The 19,726-nt window shown below is 49.5% G+C and overlaps 1 protein-coding gene across 1 annotated transcript in view; it reads left to right on the forward strand.

The window, feature by feature from the left end:
* The first annotated feature begins 1,769 nt into the window (after positions 1-1,769).
* The window catches only part of LOC149363642 (solute carrier family 13 member 2-like), a 43,263-nt gene continuing 25,306 nt past the window's right edge, over positions 1,770-19,726 (forward strand). Inside the window, exons 1-6 of the mRNA XM_089568582.1 lie at positions 1,770-1,877; positions 3,990-4,139; positions 10,578-10,693; positions 10,994-11,130; positions 12,202-12,280; positions 13,119-13,253. Coding sequence (XP_089424708.1) covers positions 1,770-1,877; positions 3,990-4,139; positions 10,578-10,693; positions 10,994-11,130; positions 12,202-12,280; positions 13,119-13,253 — 725 coding nt within the window. The remainder of the gene's footprint in view (positions 1,878-3,989; positions 4,140-10,577; positions 10,694-10,993; positions 11,131-12,201; positions 12,281-13,118; positions 13,254-19,726) is intronic.

Here is a 19,726-nt window from a genome sequence, read left to right on the forward strand (position 1 = left end):
TTATTTCTTCATTTTTCATTCTTTACAATGCAAGGCTAGGTTGCTGCTAGAAGTACCTGGTGAAGATTATGCTTGCTTTCTCCTTCGATCGTGCAGGCCTCTTCCTGTTAGGGCTCGAATTTAAAGTAAAAAATAAATTTCTTTCGTTTACGTCAAGCCATTACTGGACCGTAAAAAGGTCAACATCCAGTGCAGCGTTTTTTTCAGCACTGAAGAAAATGTGCCAGCACCACACGAAGCAAAGTTATGAGCGGCACATAAGTAGGCTGAAAAATGCGGGGTGAGATTTGTCGATGTTTTTCAGTACAGCCGAATGCGTATACTACTGATGTTATTCAGATGCAGTTATGTTACCCGGAGAGGAAAAAGTGCCATAATGCAAAAAACAAAAAGCTGCACTGTGGTGGAAGCTCGGCGAAATGCATGCCTGTGTGTAATGTGAAGTCCCCCCCCCCCCCCCCCCAGCCTCTCATGTCCGTAACTTTTTGCATGTACGTAAATATTGTGAACAAACAGTATAAATGAAACATAAAATTTTATGTCAAACGAAATAATTTGAAAATTATAACCAACAAACCAATCTCCCTGACGCAATGATGTAATTCCGAAGAAAATCGCACACTGGTTTTAGGACATGTTCCCTGGCACTCTCTCCAAAGGAGAGAAGAACAGGAATAGAAAGAATAGCGCCGAGCTCCGCAGGCGCTAGAATGGGCGCATAAAATGAAAACGAAGTCTCCTTTGTCGTCGCGTGGCGAACGACAGGGGAAGTAGAAGAAGAGCTGCTCTGATGAGCCACGGCCGCTGGATTGGGTTTAGTCGCGATAGGACGCTCAACTGTGGCCTCAACTCTGCGAGACTGTGCTCACGCATTCGGTAACTATCATTTCAGTTGCACTCGTGATCGCATTTTTTCGCGGCATTTATTTCCCGATATCACGCTTTAAGTTTTTTCTGTCCGACTAAACAGCTGTGCACCGCCCACTGTAACTTAGCCAGTCGCAGTCATATCCTCATGCGCAGCGTTGAACTGAATGGCTGTTTTGAATTAAGTAGCAGGCTTTTACCTGTGAACCTGCTTATATCCCACCCGTTAAAGAGAGAATCTCGAAACCAAGTGCTGCTGCAGTGTAAGGCGCTCGTTTCCGCTTGTTCATTTCTAATTTTGATAATCGTGCACGTGGTGTACTAGAAGCGTTAAAGTGGCATTTAAAACCCCAATCAATGACTAAATTTTCGGTTCCTATGCACTAACTGGACATTTAGGAACGTTAACCTTCCCTCCCTTGCTTTTCTCCTGTCTGCCTATGTGCCAAAAATCCCTTACAGGTTTCGAAACGTCTTTTCTTTTCTCGACTACAGTCAATGGCTGCTTCTTGATTTCATTGAGCTTCAGAGAAGGTACTGCTAAGTTTAAAAACTGTGCTCATCATTATGTACACCTTTGATCAGTTCTGCGAGACACGTGTACTCAATTAATAAAGTCACGAAATGCATTGAGGTACCTGGCGATTCGCTAAAATATTGTCCTAAACTACGATGCCGCTGCTTTTCGTCACTACCTATTGAAGTGGGGAGATCTCAAGGCCTTCGTTGATCACAAAGCCTCACTTGTGCGATGGTTCGTAAAGAAGAAAAGAAAGGGGCTTTATTGCGCGTAAAACACATTAACCTTAATTTGTCTGAAGGGTCTCCATGAAACCGTCAAGCAGCAGTGATGCCGTTTTGTCAATTTCTTCCGTGGCCTTGCAGCCCAGAGAAGCTGCAGTATGCCTCGCTTCGCGAGGCTTCGTCAGGTCAAGAATTTCTGGCCCTTGGTCTACATATTCGCCGTGCCCTTACTGCTGCTACCACTGCCGATCTACATGGGGAACAAGGTAAGGAATCTAATTTGATTTTTTTAAAGCCACGGTGGAATTTTGCCCACCTAACCGAGCACGGCGACGTCTGCCACCAGAGTTTCGAAGGGAATGCTTCGAACATCTATCCATTCATTACTGCAGCCACCGTTCTTGTGCTGTATATAACCGATGCTAACTCGGACCTTTGTTTTAGCCAAGCTTGATTTCCAGATTCCAAGCACTTCACCATCAGGCATAAAATGACAACCCCATTCGGGAGAGCCAAATTCGGCGTCTTCCGATGTGCTTTTATACAGCGCATAAAAACAGGCTGGCCACATGTAACACCCGGTTCTGAATTCTAGCGGCATGAAATTTATATGTTGCAAGCGTTGGATGTCTGCCTCAGTAAGCAAATAAAATATAGTGTTGTAACGCTCTATACAGCCAGCTGATCGGTAATGGCTCGCACACATTCTCGTAAAGCAACAGGTCAGATTATAGGTTACAGAATATATTACGTGAAGCTGGGGTTATCTTACCTGGCGCCGTTTAGCGAGCTTTCAAGGAGAGAAGCAGTTGGAATGCGATGGATAGCGAGCACAACCAGATGATGTGGTGTGAAGACAGTAAAAACAATAAGCGCTAACCCAGAAGAAGAAATAGACGTGGCTTTAGTCCCGTAAGCAAATTTCGCTCTTTCAGTTTTCGCGAAGAGGAAAATTGGCTGTGAGTTGGAATGCTGTGCTTTAAACGAAGAATTCTGCGCTCAACTGCTGATTGTTCAATATGCTGACCAGCTGAGCCTAGCGATAGGCGATCTCTGAAATGTGCATCACATGGCCGTTTTGAATCCAGGCGGATCCCGGCGGAACGTCCACAGCGACCTTTACATTGGGCATTCACATTTAACGAGGGGACAGAGATTTAGCAATCGTTTTAACTTTCTTGCCCCAGTGAAAGGGAGGGGGTCTTGGAGTTTTCTGCAGAGGCAGCTCGAAAACCTCCACACCACCTCTATCATAGTCAACCTGGAGCTAGAAATCTACTCTGGGAATTTCACCAGTCAGGGATTCCCGTCTGGTACCCACACGTTGATGGCCTTGCCGATGAACCTTCGTTGATCCTGCTCCAAGGCTAATTTGTATTGTTCGTTCTTGTGCCCATGCATTGTCGTCTACCAAGTTAAGCGAATCTTCCCCAAGCGAATTCCTCAAAGGAAAACACCTAAGCGAAACTCTGGTGTCAAGAAAGAGAATCATCCTACTGTCATCCATTTCTATGATGAAGTAATCAATGCTAGCAATTTCAGATTAAGTGTAAGTTGGGAAAATCAATCCTAAAATTTATTCCTTCCTTTGCCTCGTTTATCGCTTTCCTATGTTTTTTGCTTTTGGACAGATAAATGCAAATTTCAACCGAGATTTTGCCCCCCCCCCTTTATGCTGATGCAAAGGTAATAGTTCTGCGTCGTCAGAATCTTGCGAAATCCGCGATGCTTCGGGACCATCAGAAGCTCGATTCCGCGACAATTTTCGAAGTCCACCCATAAAAAGAGTCATTTTCTCAATTTTTACTGCATATTTTTGTATTTTTTTATGAGACAGATGAAAGCTCGAGAATTACGCTGAAAAGAATAGAGAAGTCTCATATTTGGTCTAAGTTGCCCATCTTATTTACAGCGTTCCCCCTTAAGGGAATCCCATTTTTTCAAAGGAGGTTGAAACCCACAAAAAATCATGACTTAGCACCATTTTCATTAGGCGTGAAACTAAGAGCGAGCCATTTGCAGCACCGCAGCTAGTGATGTCATAAATAAGTCACGGATATTTCATTTTTGAACTTATATCATTTCTCTGCTGCATAAAAACCTGCCAGCGGGTTCCTAACGTTTTAGTGAGTCAACAGAATACATCTTGCAGCAGCAGAAAGCACAAAAAAAGAAACAAAAGGGACATAAATAAGCCCGGAAGGGTCATAAAGAACGTTCACTGCCAAAATGAGTCCAACTTGTGGTGAACGAAAGCAATGACCACCGGTTCATTTTGTTGCAATACCTGCGTTGGTGTTAGCGCGGCAAGCACAAGATGATCTTTTGCGGCCTCTTGGACTTCATGAATGCATTGCCCCCTTGCGCTTGGTTTGCAGGCCGGACTCAGCGCTTACACCATGATGTGGATGGCGGCTTACTGGACTGCGGAGCCGATTCCACTCGCGGTCACGGCTCTCATGCCGCTCGTTCTGTTCCCGCTGTTCGGCGTCCTGACCACCACCAAGACGACAAGCCTGTACTTCAACGTGAGCGCTTTGTCCGTGCTATTTCTTTAACTGCGCTAGACATCATTCTGGGAAGAGCATCGAATAAGCATGCTTATAGTTGCCCTAGTTCTCGCCTGGAATACACCAGTGGTGACAGTAATTAGAGGGTCGCACTTTGCAGCATTCTGTACATCACGTCACGATCAGCGAACATATAGGTACACTTCGAGGAATGATACATTTATTTTTTGATTGGCAGGTGCACGCATGAGTGTTTGCGTGGCCAGAGCTGAACTGCTTCATGAAATAAGCTTCTTCATCATGTTTGGTGTACTGAATTGTTTTGCATTGGGTATAAACTCGTGTAAGGACGGAAATTTTCTTTTTAAGTTCGGATTTGAACTTTGAAGGTGCGGGCCATACACGGATTAAAAAAATATTGCAACGGATAATCTCCGTGAAGACGACGCAGAAGAAGTGCCCGGTGTGTGCGCGCTTGCCGCTCGGTGCTAGCTGTGATCTGTACCCTGTGCTCCGGTCGTCCTTGTGCCGACATAGACTTCGGGCCACGTAACATCTTTGGTGGACATGCCGGGTAAACGATCTCCACGCCACGCAGCTCCGAAGCGGTCGTCAGGCCGGGGCTACTACCATCATGGCTCCACCCGGCGAGTCACGAACCACTCCCTCTGCTCCCTCTGCTCCCTTCGTGGTCATGGCTCCTCCCCGTGACCCTGGTACCTTTTCTGGGAACGACGGCACCGATGTCGACGACTGGCTCAGCCTATATGAGCGAGTGAGCACCTATAACCGGTGGGATCCCACCGTGATGCTAGCGAATGCGATCTTCTATCTTAGTGGCACGGCCCGGGTCTGGTACGAAACCCACGAAGAAGAACTGACGAGCTAGGACACTTTTAAAGAAAAGCTCCGTACTTTGTTTGACAGACCCGATGACCGGAAGCTCTCCGCGAAGAAGCAGCTCGCGTCGCGCGCCCAGTCGTCAACCGAAAGCTATGTGGCATATATCCAAGATGTCTTGGCGCTTTGCTACAAGGTCGACGCCGCCATGACCGAGTCCGACAAAGTGAGCCATATTCTGAAAGGGATTGCGGATGATGCTTTTAACTTACTGGTTTGCAAAGACTGCACCACCGTGGACGCAATCATAAAAGAATGCCGTCATTTCGAACAGGTTAAAAGCCGCCGAATTCCACAGCAGTTCTCTCGGCTCCCTAATACTGCCGCTACTTCTTCCTGTGAGGAACACCGATTACCGTCCCGCGCCTCTTCCGATGATGACCCCGTTACCGGCACTGTGACCCGCATCGTTTGCCGCGAACTGGAAGCCCTTGCGCCTGTTCTGCCCCGTCCGACTGCACCTGATAACTCTCTACCCACCGTGTCGCTGATTCAGGCCGTCGTGCGTCAGGAACTCGCTAACCTGAACCTTCCTCCGGCTGTGTGCACCATCAGAAGCCCGGACACCCCCCAGCCACCTCTCTCTGTTTATCGTCGCACCTATTATTCTCCGCAGCGTTATCGCAATCCGAATGAGTGGCGTACGGCAGACGACCGCCCCATCTGCTTCCGGTGTTCTCGCATTGGCCACATCGCCCGACATTGCCGCAGTCCATGGTCTTCACCAGCCCGCAACGTCTGCCCCTCCTTCTACAGTTCTACCTCGACCCGCACCTTCTCGCCCCGAGCCCCGTCCGAACCATCTGAAGCAGCCGTTCCCCCTCCACGCCGATTCTCCCGCTCTCCGTCGCCGCAGGGCCGCCGCTCTCGCTCCCCACAGTCGCCTTCAACCAGCCGCTCCCATTTGGAAAACTAAATGATGCAGCTCCCGGAGGTGACGCTGCATCAACGACCCGGACCACAAATCCTCTCTCGACCTCTCGACCAAATCTCCTGGACGTCTTTATCGACCGTGTTCCTGTGCGCGCCCTGATTGACACCGGTGCTCAAATATCAGTGATGAGTGCTGCCCTCCGCTGTCGCCTACGCAAAGTCCTCACGCCTGCAATGTCCCGTGTGCGTGTCGCGGATGGTGGCACGCCTGCTGTCGACGGTACGTGTACCGCGCGCGTTACCATTGGCGGCCACAGTATACCGGTTCAATTCATCGTGCTGACCACCTGTGCCCATGACCTCATTCTTGGCTTGGATTTTCTGACTGACCATTCCGCCCTCATTGACTGCTCAGATGGCGTCCTACACCTCGAACTTCCACTGCTGGATTCAGAACCCGTCGATATATCCCTGCGACTGTACAGTACCGATTATGCTCGCCTGTCATCCCGAACCGCCTCTTTCGTTCCACTGACCCCATCTCGCCCAGTTCCTGATGGCGACTATCTCGTTACGCCCAACCTTGACCTCCTGCTGACCCGTAACGTTGCCCTACCTCATACCATCGCCACCATCCAAGCTAACGCCCTTTCTCTGCCTTTCCTCAACTTCGGCGTCTCTTCTCAAGTGCTCCCGTCCGGCATCTGCGTGGCTACCCTATCTCCTCTCGCTCCTTGCCACGTCGCTCAGTTGGCGAACACCCCTGTTCACGACACTGCCACCCCGCGCCGGCAGTCTCCTCAGTCGCCCGACGCCTTCACGACCATGATGGCCACCGACCTCAGTCCCGAACAAACTGCCCAGCTTCGTGCCCTTCTCGAATCTTTTTCGGATATTTTTGATGTCAACAACACGACGCTGGGCCAAACTCTCGCCGTCAGGCACCGCATTGAAACCGGCGATGCCCCTGCCATCCGCCGCCGCCCCTATCGAGTCTCTCACGCCGAGCGTCAAGTTATCAATGCGGAAGTTACTAAAATGCTCGCGAAAAACATTATCGAACCCTCGCACAGTCCCTGGGCCTCACCCGTCGTACTTGTGAAGAAAAAGGATGGCTCCTGGCGTTTTTGCATTGATTATCGGCACTTGAATAAGATCACCAAAAAGGACGTGTACCCCTTGCTGCGTATCGATGACGCCCTTGACTGCCTTCATGGTGCCAAATTTTTCTCATCCATAGATCTTCGCTCCGGCTACTGGCAAATTGCTGTAGACGACCAGGACCGTGAAAAGACCGCCTTTGTGACCCCTGATGGGCTTTACCAATTCAAAGTTATGCCTTTCGGATTATGCAACGCGCCAGCCACATTCGAGCGCATGATGGATGCCCTTTTGCACGGCTTTAAGTGGTCCACCTGCCTGTGCTACCTCGATGACGTCATTGTCTTTTCGCCCACGTTTTCCACTCATATCACTGACCTTTCCCAGATCCTTTCCCTCTTTCGTCATGCCGGCCTGCAGCTCAACTCGTCTAAGTGCCGTTTCGCGCGCCGCCAGCTCACCATCTTGGGTCATGTCGTCGACAATACGGGGGTCCACCCTGACCCTGAGAAGATCCGAGCCGTCAAAGACTTTCCCCAGCCACGTTCTTCTAACGACGTCCGAAGCTTCTTGGGGCTCTGCTCCTACTTTCGTCGATTCGTTCAAGGCTTCGCCGACATCGCCCGCCCCCTAACCAACCTTCTGAAGAAAGGCACCACCTTCATCTGGGGACCCGACCAGGCACAAGCGTTTTCCAACCTGATATCGAAGCTTACTACCGCGCCAGTTCTCGCCCACTTCGATGTGACCGCTCCCACTGAAGTTCGCACCGACGCCAGTGGCTACGGCATCGGCGCTATCCTCTCACAGAGACAATCCGGAGAGCACCGTGTGATCGCGTACGCCAGCCGTCTCCTCTCTGCCCCGGAGCGGAATTACTCAATTACCGAACGCGAGTGCTTAGCTCTTGTCTGGGCTGTTGGGAAATTTCGCCCATATTTATACGGCCGCCCCTTTACAGTTGTCACTGACCACCATGCGTTGTGCTGGCTCTCTTCCTTGAAAGACCCTACAGGACGGCTTGGTCGTTGGGCACTGAGCCTGCAGCAGTACCATTACTCTGTACTCTACAAGTCTGGCCGCTTGCACGCCGATGCCGACTGCCTTTCCCGTTACCCCGTTGGCCCGTGTGACAATCTTGGCAGTGACAGCGTGGATGCTCTGTGCTCCCTCTCTGTCCTCGCTAACATGGCCGAAGAACAGCGCCGCGATGCCGAGCTGCGCTCCATTATCGACCGCCTCAACACCGCCCCATTCGACCCTCCGATGCGCCGCTTTGTTGTTGTTGTGTTGTTGTGACTGAGAGAAGGATGAAGAGGAAATTGCACTGGCCTGCTACTGGCTCTAGCCAAGCCACCACCGCTGCCACGTGCAGATAGAGGAGAGTTAAAAGATCAGAGGAAAGAGAAAAAGGAAAGAAAAGACGCGCGTCGCAGCAACAACTGCGTCCGCCGGAGCGGACGCTGCTCAAAAAGAAGCGGCCGAAGCCGCGCTCGCCGAAGCGAGAACAGATACTGCTCCGTGATGGAGTTTTATACCGCAGGAGCCTTAGCCAGGATGGCCCAAACCTCCTTCTCGTTGTCCCCGAGCACCTTCGCACTGCTGTCCTCCAAGAGCTGCATGATCTTCCCACTGCTGGTCACTTGGGTGTCTCCCGTACTTACGACCGCGTGCGTCGTCGATTCTTTTGGCCGCGCCTCTACCGCTGTGTACGCCGCTATGTTGCTGCCTGCGATGAGTGCCAGCGCCGGAAACGCCCCACCACTCTGTCAGCCGGTCTGCTTCAGCCCATTGACGTCCCACCCGAACCTTTCCATCGCGTCGGCTTAGACCTTTTGGGACCATTTCCGGAATCCGCCTCGGGCAACAAATGGATAGCTGTTGCCACAGACTACGCTACCCGTTACGCGATCACACGCGCACTGCCCACCAGTACGGCTACTGATGTTGCCGACTTTCTTTTGACCGACCTTATCCTACATCATGGAGCTCCCCGTCAACTTCTGACCGACCGAGGCCGATGCTTTCTGTCCAGAGTTGTCGCTGACATTCTTCGATCGTGCTCTACGAAGCATAAGCTCACCACCGCCTACCACCCGCAGACGAACGGCCTCACAGAACGCTTCAATCGCACTCACCGATATGCTGGCTATGTACGTTTCTCCGGACCATCGCGACTGGGATACCACTCTCCCCTATGTGACCTTCGCCTACAACTCCTCCCGCCATGACACTGCCGGTTACTCCCCTTTTTATCTTTTGTATGGCCGCGAGCCCCTGCCGCCTCTGGACACGCTGCTTCCCACTTCTACTGCTCCGCCGTCTGCATACGCCCACGACGCCATTACCCGCGCTGACCACGCTCGCCAACTCGCACGCTCCCGGCTCCTCGCTTCCCAGACCTCTCAGCAGGAATTCTACAACCGCCGTCACCGTGTGGTCTCCTTCACCCCTGGCTCCCTCGTCTTGCTTTGGTCGCCATCTCGCCGCGTGGGGCTCTCTGAAAAACTTCTGTCCCGCTACATCGGCCCGTACCGTGTCCTGCGCCAAGTCACCGCAGTCACCTACGAGATCGCTCCGGCCTTCCCCGGTGCCACGTCCTCTCAGCATCAGACCGATGTTGTGCACGTCTCTCGCCTCAAGCCCTACGTCTTGCAGTCCCCCTCACTGCCCTGATGAGCACCGAGACGGTGCCTTTCCGACCGGGGGGCCATGCAACGGATAATCTCCGTGAAGACGACGCAGAGGAAGTGCCCGGTGTGTGCGCGCTTGCCGCTCGGTGCTAGCTGTGATCTGTACCCTGTGCTCCGGTCGTCCTTGTGCCGACATAGACTTCGGGCCACGTAACAATATCTATCATCGCATTTTTTCTCTAAATTATTTAGTCCAAAACAGGGGGTGCAACCCATACAGGGTTGCGGCCGTACAGGGGTGCGGTCCATACGTGGGTGCGGCCCACACATGGGTCTGGTTCATCCAGGGGTGCGGCCAGACAGGGGTGCGGTCCATACAAGGGTGCGGCCCATTGAGGGGTCTGGCTCGTACAGAGGTGCGGTATTAACTCTTAAGCAAGAAGGAAGAGAGAGATTGGAGAAAAAAAGTTTCTGGAAGATTAACAGGATCAACCTGGTATGCATACTCTTGATGGAACATGAGGGGTGCAGACAAATTCACCGGCATGAAACGTGCGAAAACGGGCGTGATCTGAAGGTATTTAATTTACGAACTTTAAGTGGCCCTGCTAACGTTTATATGTGATCTGAGGACAGGATGCTTTCTGTAGGCTTGCTTCCTCTCACTGTGCGAGTTTTTAGTGAACGGAAAGACATTATATACACCCTAAGTATGAGGAACGACGAGTGAAGGCAATACACTGAGGTCAAACTGTAATCTCTCGTTAAGTAATTATTATTGTGGGTAAAAGCATGAACAATATTCAGATATGCCATAGGTTGTCGTGAGCATACACATGCTCACCCATATCGGCCTATCGGGGTTGAAGGCAGGAGGGCGGTTAGTAATATTTAAACAGAAACCGGTCTTTCGTGCCTCGAAACCGTTGATTGTCAATTTTCATTCCAGAACATTGGCTTTGTCTTGTTTGGATCACTGGCGATGGCCGCTGCTGTGGAGACAAGTTGCCTGCACCAGCGCTTGGCTCTCAAGTCACTTCTGGGCATCGGAACCAGCACACGAAGGTCAGTTGCGATTGGTCACTGCAACCTATAGTTCTCCTTCAACGCAGTGTGGCAACCTTCGGGGAACCATTTCACCGGACGAAAGATTATGTTGGCAAGAATTCTATGGGCGAGAAATTTATCGTCAAATTCACCAATGTTTCGGAGTTTTTCGAAAGGTGCACGAGATGTATATACTGAGGCGCCTCCATATGAGCCAAGAGGAAATATGGTATATAGATAATGTGCTGCTTCTATAAATGCTTGAAAGTTACTCTTTACTCAAGGAAATCGCTGATTCCTGCTCATTTTGCGTTGCAGACTCCTGCTGGGCTTCATGCTGGTGACCATGTTCATGTCTATGTGGATTCCCAACACCGCCTCCGCATCCATCATGGCGCCCATAGCGGTGGCTGTTCTCAACCAGGTGCACGGCAGCGGCAGAAGTCCCTCCGAAGGTTCGCTTCCATACGTTTTTGTCGTAAGCAGTTTACATTAGAAATCGGTTATGTTATGTGAAGAAGACAACTACAGCCAACCGGTCACGGTTAGTAGAAAGTGTATCTGCTCCGAAGACATTGTTCTTTACACACAGTTGGAAACTTGTTTCCGTTAGTCTGGTGCATACTTGAAGCTACTTGCACGGAAGTTCGTAAAGCCAACCGTGCCACGTCATGAATGAATGAATAAAACTTTATTGCGGAGCAAGAAGTTGTGAATGAAGTTTTTAGTCCAGGACCCCATTGGAGATGCCTGCCTGTCTCACCCGTTGGACGAGTGCTTTTTGATCCTCCAGGGATGAGCTGGTTAGCATCCCGTTCCATTGCACGGTTGTGAGGTTTTTATATATTTGTCCTGGCTCTTTTGTCTTGCTCCCATCGTTTGATATGGATACAGATATTTATTTATTTATTCAATAAACCTCTAAAGGCCCTCAGTCGAAGGTATTATATAGGGGGAGCATTGACAAACAAGAGTGCAAAACAAAAATGAGCAAGCACCAAGGTGCAATAGATAAATACAGAAGAAAGCACAAGCAGAAAACAAAAAAAATAACCTGTACTGCATTATAATTTACGAATTATAATTCCTCACAAAATGGAAATTTATCTAGGTATAACATGGCATCTACCCTGATGCAGAGGCATTCCGGCAAATCACAGTAGCATATGACATTGCAGGTAGTGGAGTGGCTTGTTATACAATGTTCGCATGCAGTATGTTTGAATAGCTATGTAATTTGACGTCTTAATAAGTTCTACAGCCACCGACACTTGTTCCGCCCCCCTAGCCATCCCAAAATTAAGGAGGCGGGGAGGCTTAAGTGTACTGCTGAAACCACCATCTGTATACTCCCCTTTCCATACACTATTTCACTCTGCTTTGATAGACATTGTTTTCGACGCTTACTTGTATTCATGAAGTTTCATTTGGAAATAAGTCCTACAGACGTGCTAGGTTTAAACGCGGTGCCAAAGAATTATTTGTGTGTGCTGGCGCACTTCAACTTGCTTCGTCTTGCATTACAGAGACCGTCTACCTCCGCTCATCTTCGGAAGAGAGCGGGGAATGTGTGGAGGCTCCCGCCGAAGAGGTGGCCGCTTTTGAGTGAGTGATTTACTTCCGTCTGACACATATCTTACGCGCACTAAGGGACTAAGCAGAATAGTGATACGTAGCTTTCACCTTGACGATTACTTCTGCTTCAGCACAATTTAGTCAAAAATTCACAGGTGCTCCTAATTACATTATGCAGCGGCATTTCAAGCTGTTAAAGCCTTTACCGGATGTGACGTGATTTACGGTCCGATGGCGTCTCTTCTTTCCAGCCAATGAGCGAATTTCATGGCCGACGACACATTTTTATCCTGATGAGGCTTCTAAGGCTTCAGCAATAAAATGCTAATTTTATTGCTATATTTTACTGCTCTTACCCCGATTTTGAGAAGAGGGAATCCAATTCATAAAACATTGGACACTTTTTTTTATCTACAGCAATCGCCTGACATATTATGGTACTGAACAGGTCAAAAATACTTTAGTTTCCCCAAGGATTTGTATATTCTTATGGCTGTGAAAAACAGGTGCAGCTGGATATTTTATTTTTAAAGTCGCATCTGGATGCCTTCTGTTACTTCCGTGAAACTTTTCGAGTTTTCAGACCGATATTCCTGTGCCAGCAGGACCGAATTTCTTTGTATATCATTGCCATTCGGCCTCAGTGACTGCCAGATCAATAGAAGGGAACGGAGCTCTAGAGTTCAGCTTTTCGTTTTTTTCAATACATTAAGTTAGAAAGGCAAGCGTGCACTACTATGTCACTGACATTGCCGCGCTTCGCACTGCACACCGGAAACAACGCAGTAGTTAGATCTACTGAAGCTGCACTGTGCGGCGAGTGCGCTGAATCGCTGTGGCTGAGTCACGTTTGCGTGTGCCTTCGCAGGGCCCAAAATGAAAGCCGCCTAAGCGAAATGCGCCGAGCTATGCTCCTGGCTGTGGCATATGCCGCTAACATTGGAGGCACGGGTTCCCTCATCGGAACGCCACCAAACCTGATTCTACAAGCGGAGTACGCCAAGTAAGTGACAACGTCTGGGTCATCCACTCGCACCTTTCATCCGTTTTCTTGATATACATGTATATCGCCTCGATATTCAACTTCATCGGTGTAGGTGCAGGGATATGAATGATTTACGGGCGGTCAACTCAACTGGTGCGGAGGAAGTGCGAAAGTATTTTTCTTTCTCTCTCCAATATATTCCAGTCGTGAATTCATTGGTTTTCAACCACTAATCTGTTCCAACTCCGATTCTATTCCAATTCTGATTCTGTTTCAGTTCTCAGTGCACGTTAAAGAACCCCAGGTGGTCGAAATTTCCGGAGCCCTCCACTACGGCGTCTCTCATAGCCTCAGTCGCTTTGGGACGTTAAACCCCATAAACCAAACCAATCTGTTTCAGTTCTAATTCTTTCTAAGGCAGAAGCCTTTAATGCCTCATCGTTGTAAGCAGGAGTTTTCGATATAAATATCACACTTTTCAATTGGTCGAAATGGTCGTGACGTCACAGTGCGCGAATTTCAAACACAGCTAATTGTACTTTGGCTAGTAACCATGCAACCAATTAATGGGATGGTATAGTGATGCTCCAAGTAAGTGGGACTGAGTTTAGCTAATTAACCAGTTAGCCTAATTAACCTTTCTAGTGGGACCAGAAAGATAAAATAAAGCCGAGTAGGAAATTGGTCGAGTTGGGGAACCGAACCAGGGTCTCCGGAGCGCGAGACGAGCACGCTACCACTCCGCCATGCCAGCTCGTTGGTCTGGAATGAACAAAGGCGCGTGTAGTGAATACGGTGTCTTCGTTCACTCCCATCTTCCTCCCTTCCCCTACGGCGAGGTTCAGGTGTCCACCGAGATATGCGAGACAGATACATTTTCTTTTCCTCAAAAACCATTTTACCGACGAGCAAGGCATAGAGCCGAACGGGCGATGGCGTTCTGTGGACTCCCTGACGGCGTTGCAAAACGCTGTCGCGTTCCACTCTTAGAGGCCAAGCTTAACATCTTGACCACACATCAGTGACATAAGCAGCAACGTCGCGCTGCTGGCTGCGCGCAGCATGGCCCAAAGTACAGATCGCGACTTCTGCTATCATAGTTTTGTCCTTGCCCGGATCGTCTGTCTTTCCGTGTGTAAAGTGTACTATCTGTGATTGCGCACAATGCTTATTAAGGCGGAAGCATTTAATGTCTCATCGTTGTAAGCAGCTGTTGTCGACAGAAATGTCACGCTTTTGAATTGGTCGAAACGGTCGTGACGTCACAGTGCGCGAATTTCAAACGGGGCCAATTGTACTTTGGCTAGTAACCATGCAACCAATTGAAGGGATCGTATAGTGATGCTCCAAGTAAGTAGGACTGAGCTTAGTTAATTGCTTAATTACCTAATTAGCCTAATTCACTTTTATAATCAGGCCATATAAATAAATAAAACTGAGTAGGAAATTGGTCGAGCTCGGGAATCGAACCCGGGTCTTCGGCGTGCGAGACGAGCATGCTATCCACTCCGCCATGCCAGCTCGATGGTTTGGAATGAACAAAGGCGCGTCTAGTGAATACGGTGTCTTCGCTCACTCCCAGCCTCCTCCCTTCCCTTCCGGCGAGGTTTAGGTGTCCACCGAGTTATGAAAGACAGATATATTTCATTTCCTCAAAAACTAATTTACCGACGAGCGAGGCGTAGAACCGAATGGGCGATGGCGTTCTATGGAGGTCCATAACACTTACAGCACGGCCGGTGGCGATGGTCTGCCAGTGTTATGGACCTCAGGAACATAAACACTTGAGTGCAGTGGCGTCGTGCGGGGACCCTGGGGCGTGCCCCGAATTCCTTTGTAAATAAAGTTTTCTCTCTCTCTCTTCTATGGACTCCCTGACAGCGTTGCAAGACGCTGTCGCGTTAGGCGAAGCTTAACGTCTTAACCACACATGAGTGACCACACTCCAGTGTTTCCAGTGACACTTTTTTGTGCTTTATCAAGTTGTATCTTCTTATTTCTAATACTCCATTTTATCTTCGCACCTCTAATGTATATTTTGCAGAACTCCTCGTTTATACATGTGCTCGCTGTTGCGACTAAAGTTTCAATGCAATTACTCGCAATACATGACCGGTGACAGCTGCTGCTGTACAGTACACTCGAACGAAGGACAGCGTCATTGAGATTTTTCCCTTGCTTTTGCATATGTACAAAAATGTAAAGGCTCTTAAACGACAAAGATTCCTTAAAATATTTGTCCTCTACTTGCTCATTTCATGGCTTTTACGTTTTTCATATCAGCGCCATGCACTGCTTTGCTGGTTTCGGATTGATACAAGCATAGTTCCCGACTTCGTGTGATATTTATTAAATACGTAAAAACATGGAAGCATTGGTAGCAGTTATGTCTGCCACGATTTTTTAGACATACGAATACATTTTTTTATTTAAACAATGCACATTTCACTTGGTTAGACAGTGCGTAGCGTTATCTAATATACAATAGCATTGTCATTGGTAACGCAGTTATTATTCTTGCGTTTGATCTCTCCACAAATTCTGTGAGGAGGCCACGCTGCGATATGAGCCCCCCCCCCCCCCCCCCCCGAACAAAATTTCTGGCTATGCCACTGGAGTGCATGTTTTTTGGGGGAGGTAGGATGTAGGTACCACTAGGTACCACGCGTCGTGTCCTTGAGGAGATTATAATCTTCGGTCAGGTGTGTCTTCTGCAGGTATTGCGAAGGAGATGCCGAGCGTTCTAAGTAGTGAGCCACCATAATGGGACATAACCATCATCAGGCCAACCATCACCACTGCAAAGCAAAGGCCTATCCAATTAACTCTGTTATTTGCCAGCTGCGGTCGCCGTATTTTCGCAATCTTCTTAATCTCATCCGCCCGCCTAACTTTCTGCCGCTCACGGTTCGCTTGCCCTCCCTTGGAAACCACTCCATTACCCTTAAGGACCAGCAATTATTTTGCCTATACGCACTACATGCCCTGCCCAAGCCCATTGTTTCCTCTTGATTTCGATTAGGTTGTCATTAGCACGCGCTTGTTCTCTCGCCCACTCTACCCGCTTCCGGTCTCGTAACGTTAACGTCCCCGCCGTGGTGGCTCAGTGGTTATGGCGGTCGACAGCTGACCCAAAAGACGCGCGTTCGATACCAGCTACGGCGCTCCAGTTTCGATGGAGCCGAGATTCTAGAAGCCCGTGTACTGTGCGATGCCAGTGCGCGTTATAGAACCCTAGATGGTCAAAATTTCCGGATCCTTCACTACGGCGTCCCTCATATCTGAGTCGCTTTGAGACGTTACACCTTCATAAACCATAGAGAACGCCGAATATACCCTCCCCCCACCCTATCCTCAACAGGGCACAAGCCACCCTAATCCATCGATTACAAACTCAGTCCCTTATCAGCCACTCCCGTTTGGCGCATATCACCAATAGTGAATTCGACTCCACTTGCACAAACGGTAGCAATGGTACCAACAGAAGAAAAGCTCACATCTTATGGGGATGGGCAAACTAACCCCCCCACACGCCCTTCAGCCGGCACGCACTGAAGAGGGATAGAATGGACTGCTGACAACCACAGGCAAATCGATCGCAATGAATGGCTCTGACGAACATTGATGGTGGTGGTGAAAACTTTTATTTAGTGAAATAGAGTTTGGGAGTCACAGAGTGGCCCCGCTACGGGTCGGCGTCCCTTGTCCGGGACACCGCATGACGAGGCCCCGTCTCTCGCCCGTTTCACCAGAGCCCTTTGGGACTCAAGCGAGGAGCAGTTGAAGAGGGCAGTCTCCCATGCCTCTCTGGAAGGGGAAGGGGGGAGGTAGGGACTTTGAGTACAGTGGTGAGCAGCCTTGTCTAGAGCGCTTGAGCAGTGCGCACTTGGTAACAAAAACCGAAATTAGAGAGTAGCCCCTCATTACAGGGCAAAGTTTTCGTGCCTGCTTTGTTTACGAGGCTATCTGGCGCTACTTCCGTGCAAGCGTTGCAGCTGGACCCTAGAGGCTGCCACAAAATCTGGATTTGTTTGCAAGGAAGTGCACCGCCCGAGCGCTCTAGACAAGGCTGCTCACCACTGTACATGCCCACACCATGTGGAAGATATCACAGTTCTCCCCACAGTGCGAGCATCGCCCATCCGTGTTAGGATCGTAATGTTTTATGATTGCAGGACAGAGTAGAGTAGCTGTCTGCAGGCGCCTTCAAGTTCTCTCCTCCGTCTTACTGAGCCCCTTTGCAGGGGCCGAGAAAAGGCGGTGGTTGTCGCTATAATGCGTTATTATTTCCCTGAACCGCGGCAGCGGCTGGTTAGTCTCCGAGCCAGAAGAACTGGGATGAGCAGCCCGGTGCTCTCGCGTCGTGGGCACAAGCAGACGCACTCACGTGAGGGCCACGCCGACCCACTATGCTTCATTAATTCCAATTATGGCAATAAAGTGTATTCGCTCTCTGAAGCCGAACTCGTTATAAGCTGAGCCACCGTGGAGTGGGGGAGGGTGGAGAGGGGGCGGATTCAGTAGCTGAAAATATTTTGGTTTTTGAGAAAGAGAAATGGCGCTGTACCTGTCTCACATCAAGCTGGACACCTCAACCGCGCCTTAAGGAAAGGGAAGAAGGCGGGAGCGAAGGAAGAAAGAGAAAACGAGGTGCCGTAGTGGAGGGCTCCGGATCAGTTTCGACCACATGGGTATGGTGTCTAGGATATAAGTCTAGGCACAGTAACGTGGGGATGTTTAACATGCACTGACAACGCAGAGCACACGGGTGCCTTCCGCGTTTCGCCTCCATGAAAACCCGGGAACTCCGGCTAAGTAGCCAAGCGCACTAACCACTGAGCCACCCAGATGGGTGGAGCACCAAGCTACATCGCGGCGGTAGGCGATGGGGTGAGAGTGAAATCGCTAGCGTAGAATGATCGCGGTGGGGAGCCCAAGAGCGGAGCATCAGGGAAACAAAAAGAGTTAAGGAATTTAATTATTGACTTTATTAAGAGTTTGGTGCAGTTACCCCAGGGAACGTTAATTTCGACTTCAAAACAGCCTTCATTTTGAATATTTTGAATGTGCTACCTAATTACACTAGCGGAGCCATCACACCATTCTTCGTCGAATACGAAATAAAGCACCAGACAAGTGGAATCGCGCATCTCTTCAACTTTATTTCAACCATCGGTGTATGGCTATGTTCCGTTTCGCACACTGCGTGCCACGCTACCAAAGGTGATTGTGCTGGCTACGTTCACGCCGAAATCACCTCGCCAAATGAAACGAAGACGAACCTCGGAATGCTGATTCCAAAACGAGGCTTGAACCTAGTTATACTACCACGCAGTTTAAGTTCGGTTTGACCTTCTGAGGCATTGATGGTCATTACCGATGTATTATTGCCGACTGTTCCAACGCGCCAAAGTTAAGGTTCAAGGTCAAAGGTCAACATCAGGTACCCAGTGGTCATAGTAATATGACAACATGATCGTACTACCATAGCTGGCATAACCACCTACCCTTAATTGGGGTGGTGGCATAAAAAGATAATATCATGGTGATTTGTGGTTCTAGTAATCTATGATTGCTGGGTGTGTAATAGGCGATGACGAGTTAATGAAATAATTGTGATTTATTAATTGATTATATAAAGAAATGAAAAATGAAAAAAATTGCAAGGAGGGGGTTAAAAGGTGTTAAAATCCTGAGAATATACTCGGGTTCCAACCCAACCGCGGCACCCGCGTTTCGATGGAGGTGGAGCATATAGATGGATGGAAAAACTTCATTTTTGTCAGAACGCATGTGCGGACGATTCCGTACTAGATGGCCATCGACCCACGGCTCACGGCGACCTGGGTGGCCCACTCCACGTCCCTCGTCTCGACCATCGGGTCTGAGCTTGAGCTAGCGAACACGGCCTCCCACTGCTCGAGAGATGAATCATGCATAATATCCGCCGGTGGCGGCGCTGTGCTACAGCTCCATAATATGTGGTCACAGTTTGCCAGTTCCTGACTCCATATCTGCAATCCGGCTGAATGTCCGGGTAGATGAGGTTTAACATGTAAGGGCTCAATAACAATCTCGTCTGCAATCTTTACCAGACGCATTCCTGCGCCTTTACCAATTGCTTGTCCGGGGGCGGATAAATTCTCCGCTAAAGTTTGTAATGGCCAGTAGTGTCGTGAAAAGACAGCAGCCCATCTCTCGTGGATCTCCCCGGAACGCCCGGATCACCTGCTTGGCTGACGAAACCTCGAACATTCATGTGAGCCATTTCGTTACCAGGGTTCCCAGAGTGTGCCGGTGCCCAGACAATTTCCACCTCCGTAGTCCCTCGCCCCGTGGCCCGATTTAGTAATTGTGCCGCTGCGACAGATACTCTGCACGTCGCCAAATTTCGGATGGCTGGTTTTTAGTAGCTGAAGGTCAGGTCAGCTTTAGTACTAGCTATAGCTATCGCTATTGCTGCCTGCTCTGCAGTTTCTGAGGAGCGGTTT

This window comes from Amblyomma mixtum, chromosome 2, assembly GCF_055824585.1.
Source record: "Amblyomma mixtum isolate Tamu chromosome 2, ASM5582458v1, whole genome shotgun sequence".
In the NCBI taxonomy this organism is placed as follows: Eukaryota; Metazoa; Arthropoda; class Arachnida; order Ixodida; family Ixodidae; genus Amblyomma; species Amblyomma mixtum.